General features: G+C 43.6%; 1 protein-coding gene across 2 annotated transcripts; it reads left to right on the top strand.

Annotated features, from left to right (window-relative positions):
• The first annotated feature begins 2,929 nt into the window (after positions 1–2,929).
• Positions 2,930–6,620, top strand: LOC123121150 (transcription initiation factor TFIID subunit 15). 2 transcript variants are annotated; one of them, XM_044541077.1, is made up of 8 exons: positions 2,930–3,128; positions 3,949–4,065; positions 4,177–4,514; positions 4,610–4,807; positions 5,384–5,467; positions 5,732–5,813; positions 5,892–6,015; positions 6,186–6,620. In XM_044541077.1, the coding sequence occupies exons 2-8, from the start codon at positions 3,949–3,951 to the stop codon at positions 6,413–6,415; spliced, it is 1,173 nt and encodes a 390-aa protein (XP_044397012.1). In that variant the 5' UTR covers positions 2,930–3,128; the 3' UTR covers positions 6,416–6,620. The 2 variants fall into 2 exon arrangements, with proteins under 2 accessions (XP_044397012.1, XP_044397010.1); XM_044541075.1 differs by having other exon boundaries at positions 2,935–3,128; positions 5,892–6,018.
• The last annotated feature ends 1,008 nt before the right edge of the window (positions 6,621–7,628 follow it).

Genomic DNA, 7,628 nt, shown 5'->3' with positions numbered 1-7,628 from the left:
TTTGCAAGCTTGGTGGAGATATCACTTGTTATTGCCATGTTTGCTTTGTGCCCCATGCCTATGATGATACTATGATCTTGCTTTATGTTCGTGCTTGCGACATGTCATATGCATTGTCTATGCCTATTATTTGCTCACATGACATGATTGCCATGCTTTCCTCTAGTGTGTTGCATCTTCGCTCCACTAGTTTACACGACTTGATTACTATGCTTGCTTATGTTGCATCACCAATGATTCATACATGCTCATTTCATACGGTTGATGACAACCATCTGCATGTTTTGCACATGATTGTTATTGCTTCTTGCCATATATTTCCATATGTTGCCTCTCTCATGCTAGATTTGCCATGTATTGAGTGCAACTATGCCTTTAGTCTTGATAATGAGTTTGCCCCCGTAGCATTCTCACATATATTTGGAGATTTTGACATATTTCTTGTGAAGCATGCTTGTCTTACCTCTTTGCACCATATACCTAGTGCCATGAATATGGCCATCGTTGCATCATATTATTCATCCACTTGTGTTTCTATTGGTTATGTGCAAGAGAAGAGAACCATCATGATGGATGATGTGTTCATCTACCATGCGCATATATTCTTTGCTTTGTTGTGTGCATGTGTAGGATACTTGGACTTTGTGTCGACTTCCACGTCACGTGAGTTGACCATTCGCGCTCTTGAGAGTGAGCCTCATACATTCTACCATGACGCGCTTCTACACCGCTTTTGCTTGTGTTTGGGCATTGTGAAGGACGCACAAGGACATGCTTTCAAGGTGATATCATTCTCTTTTGAGAACCCCCAAACCATGAGCTTGGATATTATGGATCATACTACTTGTGTTGCTTGCTCAATTAGACTTCTTGGTCATCTTGGACCACTTGATTGCGCACATGTTAGAGATCTTGCTTGCCATTTCAACATTCCCATGCCTCATGATATATATGCCTTGTGTGTTGCATCCAACTCTTGGATTACTTGCTCCTATCATATGTTTGGTTGCAACAATGTCACTTCTTCACATATGCAATGTCCCATTGCTTGTCACATGATTGACTTGATTGCCTCACGCATGATGAACAATTGCTTTTTCTATTGTGTTGAGTGCCATACTATCTTCACTACACCCTATGCACGTTATGCTCGGATTGTCTTGCACTTGACCCATGTGTTTAGACACTTCATTTTATTTGGTGTCGTGAATGATTCTTATGCCTACCATAGACCTTTCATTGAGCAATTTGTGAATGCTTGCTATGAACTTGAGGTAGATGCTTATTCTCTTGTCAAACATATTCGTATCTCTACCTCACATTTACATGCTTGTCCCCATGATATCTTTGCTTGTGCTCAATTCATATGCTCACATGCCATGACACAATCCCTTGTCACACCATATGCTTTGCATGATGCCGACACTTGTTGGGTGAATCACCGCTTGAATGCTTGGTTTTGCACTAACGCTAACCACATTTGTTTTTCCAAGTGTTTGTTGTCCTTGCTCCTTTTGAAGGAATCCCAAGACGGTGCGACATTGGAGAGTGCCCATTTCGAGCTTCAAGATGACAAGTACTTGGTGAGCGTCCACTCCTACACGGTGACGCCATCTCTTTCCCATGGTGATTTGGTTTTCGATCCGAGGTCGGATCTTTCCCAAAGGGGAGGGGATGATGCGGAGCATCCTACGGACATCACCATGTCAAGAGTCCGTTCGGCAAGCGACACGTGCGACATCTACTTCACATACACAAAGGTGAATCATCTCCTTTATGCGTGTTCACTTGACCCCTTCGAGGATGGTATACTACTTGACACTCCTCTCGTGTGCATACATAGGTATTGTCGAAACACCATGGACGAGGAGGAGGAGTGCAAGCACAAGTGTACAACTACACCATCCGCGAGAGAAGCATGGAAGAGAAGGAGGAAGAAGACCCAGAGCGAGCGGTACTACCGCCTACAAGCGCCACTACCGCCCGATGTCCGGTACTACCGCCTGCCTGCGCGCAGAATCGGGCCTGAGGCCCATGTATCCCTTTCCCACTTACCCCTTCGTGGCTTAGACTATAAATAGACCACCTCCACCTCCTTTCTAGGGATAGAAAAGGATATGAGATGATTATGTGAGCTTTGCTCCTTGTACCCACTCCTCTAGGAGATCAAGGCCTCCTAGGAGAAGATCCCTAGTGGATATCAAGCCCCCAACTTGGGAAGGATCCCCATCATAGGATCATGAAGACCTCTTTCCTCATAGGATTGAGATGAACTAGTACCTTGTATCTTTCCTTTGTTGTCTTGGATCATTGTGACCTCTTGTGTGTTCTTGGATCTAGCATATGTGTGATTGGATCTAGTCAATTTTGAGTGTTTTCCCTCTCTTGTGTTCTTCGTGTTCTTGGGGATTTCCCTCCAATTTGTGAAAGATCTCCATCTAGGGTTCCACCCTACAACAAATGGTTTGGAGCTTGCAAATTCCCTTGGTTTTAATCGATTGGAGGCAGAATCAGATGCTTCACAAGTAATTGAGTTTTGCAGTGGGAGAACGCAATGGTGAGATGGAGCTTCATCAATTTTTGCAGAGTGTGTGGATCTAGTGTCCATGATTGGGAAGGTCATGTTTGAGCATTGTTCTAGAACTGCTAATAAAGCGGCTCATGTACTAGCAAACCATAGTTTTTGTAATAAGAATTCTTCTACTTGGATAGATGAGCCCCCTGATTTTGTTATCAGTGTGCTCACGAACGATGTAACCCTATTTGAGTTTCAATAAAGCTAGCCATGATGGCCTTCCCTAAAAAAAAGGTTTTTTTAGGGATTCAAAAAAAAAGTTGATCCAACCGAATTTAGCCCACTTCTTTACTGCCCAACTTATAATTCGTTGACAGCCCAGGAGGCCCAGCAGCTCAGCCTGCCTTGCCCTCGCCCTAATTGCGTCTGCCCATCGCGCACGAAACGTCATCCCCAAGCACGCAGAGAGCGCCGAGATCCGCCCAAACCTAGCGCCGCCGCGGCTCCTCACCCACGTGGCCGCCGCCGTGTTCTCGTCGGCAGAGCACGAGGCGCACGGCCCTCCTCGCACACTCTCGGTACGCGCTGTCCGCCTCGGCTCATCCTGGACTAGGTAAAGCTCCGCCGCCCCCTCCCGCTCACTGCTGTTTGTCGCGCGGTGAGGAAATTTACGGGATTCCTGCCTCAGCGATGGGGTTCTAGTTACGTCCTATGCTTGCCACTCGCGTGTGTGACCCGTTGGATTTCTGACGCCGGTCAAATTTTTATCGAGGACCTAGACTGTGATCCAGTTTTAATCACGGCGTTATGATGCTCCGTGTTAGTCTTCGGCTGCCCGACTAATTTTTCAGCTGCTTGTTGTCTGAATGTTGCGCTAAAAAGAGATCTGTTGCTGTTAACTTTGAACTGTATTTTGGGCCCATCCTTTGTACGGCTGGTTAAATATATTTGAAATTGCCATTGCATTTACCGCTGATAAGTAGACATGTCAAATTGGTAGCTCTTGATGTGCATCCATCTTGAAATGGTGATGGAGTATTTATCCTCTCCAAGTTTTCTGCTGAAATGCTGTAACATCACAAATCAATAAGTTACGTGTCAATTTTTGCGACTAAGAATGCCTTCATGTTTACCTGTTGTGTGCAAAGCAGCCCCCCTCAAACTGAATTCGAACAATAATGGAAGGTTGTTCGACACTTAAGTTCACCATGCTGAACAGTCACTTAACATTACGTGTAGCCTTTTTGCAAGCTTATGACATGTTAATCCATGGCTTATCCTCCTTCTTATCTTCTTCCTGTTTTACTCGCCGGCCTACTCTGTTATTCTCGTTGCTAGTTTTGGCATTTGCACTTTTGTGCTTGTGATGTTGTTTCGAAAAACATGCTTTGAGGAATTGCACTGATCATCCACAGCTGACCTTTGTGTTACAGATGGCTGGATATATGTCACGAGGACCCCCAAATGGCTCTATTTATGTATGCAATCTGCCTCCTGGAACTGATGAGACCATGTTGGCTGAATATTTTGGCACCATAGGGTTGCTAAAGGTATGGGTCTTACCAGGTAACATTTTCGCAACCACATGCAAGTTCTTGAATGGTCTTGTTTACTTCCATTTCATGATAGATTTGTCATTTCTTCTTGTCATATCTCAACAGAAGGACAAAAGGACTGGCCATCCAAAGATTTGGATATACAGGGACAAAGTTACAAATGAACCAAAGGGTGATGCAACTGTCACATATGAAGATCCCCATGCTGCTTCAGCTGCTGTGGAATGGTTCAATAATAAGGATTTCCATGGAAGCATCATCCAGGTTCACATAGCTGAGTCAAAAAACAAAGATACGGTTGATAACTTCACCAATGTGAGCGTCGATGCTGAGATTGTTGGACAAGATGAATTGGATAATGGATCAGGCAGAGGTAGAGGACGTGGTGATGGTCCAGCAAAAGCTTGGCAGCAAGATGGAGATTGGATGTGTCCAAATACAAGGTCTGTTACGATTGGTGAGCAACTTGTCTTTTGTTGCTGACTAGTATGGTCTTTACTATGTAGTCTATCCTTTCTTATATGATTTCTTCTTTCAGCTGCGGCAATGTAAATTTTGCCTTCCGTGGTGTTTGTAATCGTTGTGGAGCCTCTCGCCCTGCTGGTGTTAGTGGATCAGGTGGTGGTGGTGGTAGGGGTAGAGGCCGTGGTAGTGATGATGCAAGAGGCAGTCGTGCTGCTGCTGCTGTTGGTGGTCCTCCTGGGCTGTTTGGTCCTAATGATTGGCCATGTACGATGTAAGTACATCTAAATAATTTTTATTCCATTACTTTGATATGTCTCCTTAGTCTCTACTTTGTCCTTGCACTTCCATCTGTACTCCCTCCTTCCCAAAATGTGAGGTCCTAAGTCGTTTAAAAAAGGTTTGACTTTGAGTAGTACAGAAAAAGAAATATTGATATCTATCGATTTGGTATTTCAGATGTTGATATTTTTTCAACTTGGTCATTTGACTTAGGACATCGTTTATGTGCCTTATATTTCATGAAACATGGAGTATGTTTTACCTGGGTGCTGCCTGCCTGCCTGTACCCATCTTACAATTTTAAAAAGTAGGTCGCTGTTTTTGGTGGCAAATGATATTAGGATGGTATCACATGTTGTATGATTCTTGTTACAGGCTAAGTTTGCTTCATCATATTGTAATTGCTATTATCCATTGTCTCACAAGTATTTTATAAACCTCGCAAGGAAGATGCCCTCTTTGTAGTCTTTTGGACCGATTAAAGTTCTTTAGTAATAGAAGCACACTGTTTTGTCCTGTTCTATAAGGCTGTATCTGATGTGGAACCTATTTCCTATGTGTGTTTCAGGTGTGGCAATGTAAACTGGGCAAAGCGGACCAAATGTAATGTCTGTAACACCTCTAGGCCAGGTCACAATGAAGGTGGTGTGAGGTACTACATATTGCATGTTAAAAATTATTTGTATTGAACCTGTTGTGAATTCAATTTCCGTTAAGTCGCATCGTGCATCCCTTACCAATCTGATGCCCATTGTGGCAGTAGTGTCCACACTGTTATGACGCACCCACAGCTGGGTGCCACATGTGATGGTCAAAGCTAAGCAGCTTTGTATTGGGTGGCTTTGTTTCTGATTACTTACATTGAAGGTACATATTTGTGTCTTACGACTTTTCTTGTCAATTATTTTCTTTGCAGAGGTGGCCGGGGTGGCGGCTTTAAAGAACTTGATGAAGAAGAACTGGAAGAAGTACGGAGGCGCCGGAAAGAAGCTGAGGAGGTAGGATGCTTTCTTTTGTATTAATTATTGTATTTGTGTCGTGATATTGGGTTTCCATGTGAAACGTTCTTTTTGTAGGATGATGGAGAAATGTATGATGAATTTGGTAACCTCAAAAAGAAGTTCCGTGCTAAATCACATCAAACTGAGAGTGCACCAACTCTTCCTGGGTCTGGACGTGCTGGATGGGAAGTCGAGCACCGTGGTAATATCTGCTCTTTTTCTTCGCCTTGAAGACCTTTTCTTTTGATCAAGTCGTGTGTTAGTTCCGTAGGTTATTGAAGCACTTCAAATTCTGTAATACTGGGACTAGAGTTGGACAATTTCCATTTTGCATGTCCTGTACATAAGCTGGTGATTTTGCTACTGTAGGTTCCACTGAGAGAGAAGGCCGAGAGAGGAGCAGAGATCAGGGCAGGGACGACTACGATGAAAGGGAAAGCAGGAACAGAGACAGAGGTTCTCATGGAAGAGAGCGGCGCCGTAGCCGAAGCAGGAGCAGAGACCGCGAGAAGGAAAGGGGGAGGGACAGGGGCAGAGACCGTGGCAACGAGAGAAGCTGGGAGCGCGGCACCGAGCGTGAACGTGATCGCTACAGATGATATGTCAGGAGTTTTCTCATGTTTGCTCGCCACTTTTCAGTTTTCTGAATCTTTTGTTATGCTGTTGGAGAGCTGTGGTGTATCACATTGCCATTAGACATGCTTATTATTTATATTTGGGTTTTGAGTTCCCAAAAAACTGATCGGATGAACTGGTGGTCAGATCATATGGTACAACAGAATTGCCGAGCAATGACCATCGAGACCTGACAATGTCTGGATCATAGTAGACTCGACGAACCAGGCATAGTACATCCCGTGTTGCAGTGTCTGATGCAAGACGAGCCATAGATTGTAGCCAAGGCATCAGCTATGTCTACTATGTTTGCTTTTCTCCGATTTAACATCTCATTAATACGTATACAAGTTGACATTTGATTTGATGGCTTCACATCATGGTGCAGGCGTCCATTACAAATCATTATCATATTTGCATTATTTGTCTGAACAAGTAAAAAACTAGAAATATCTTTCCATTGCCATAAATGCATTGATGGACACTCCATATCAGCTATCATATTGTAGCGTGTACTGGTGATATACGTTTGCATCAACAGCATAGGTAAATTTTCTGGAATATCAGGGCGTTGCTGGCCTTAGTGACAAAGGGGGTGATCCTAGGATCAGGGTAAAAAGAAAAATAAATAAATACCGGACGCGGCTAATCTGCACCCGAGCTCGGGTGAACAGTAAAATCGAAATAAATTTCAAAAAGTTTCAAATTTTTTTGAGAGAAACATTGACAAAAGTTCTAAGTGCCTGCAAAAATTCGTCATGAAATCACATTCCTAGAAGGCGTGGCAAAAAAAAAACAAAAACAATAAAAGCTACTTTCAAACGCATTTTGAAGCACAGAATTTGTTTTTTTGCCACGCCTTACAGGAATGTGATTTCATGATGAATTTTTGCAGGCACTTAGAACTTTTGTCAATGTTTCTTTAAATTTTTTTTTGGAATTTTTTGATTTTTTTTTTGATTTTACTGTTCATGCGGGAGCATATGAGCTCGGGTGCAGAATGGACTTTACACTATGGGATATTTCTCACACTATGTCCCCGAAGGGGCTCGACAGGCATTTCGCTCCCGATAGTCGCCACAATTGGATTGTATCGTGGATGGCCTTGATGATGTGGGCTGGGGAGGGCATCTTGTTTTTGAACGTGTAGCTGTTGCGCTCCTGCCAGATTTCCCAACATGCAAGCAGGAGCATGGA

The sequence above is a fragment of the Triticum aestivum genome, chromosome 5D (assembly GCF_018294505.1).
Source record: "Triticum aestivum cultivar Chinese Spring chromosome 5D, IWGSC CS RefSeq v2.1, whole genome shotgun sequence".
Taxonomy (NCBI): Eukaryota; Viridiplantae; Streptophyta; class Magnoliopsida; order Poales; family Poaceae; genus Triticum; species Triticum aestivum.
Note: the sequence above shows the minus strand (reverse complement) of the source record. Positions and strands in the feature narration are given on the sequence as shown.

Bases quoted from the DNA above. Each gene is read 5' to 3' on its own strand.
- LOC123121150 (XM_044541075.1), top strand. From the start codon at position 3,949: ATGGCTGGATATATGTCACGAGGACCCCCAAATGGCTCTATTTATGTA. The intron at 4,515-4,609 runs GTCTGTTACGAT...TTCTTCTTTCAG, and splicing joins TGGATGTGTCCAAATACAAG to CTGCGGCAATGTAAATTTTG. The intron at 4,808-5,383 runs GTAAGTACATCT...TGTGTGTTTCAG, and splicing joins AATGATTGGCCATGTACGAT to GTGTGGCAATGTAAACTGGG.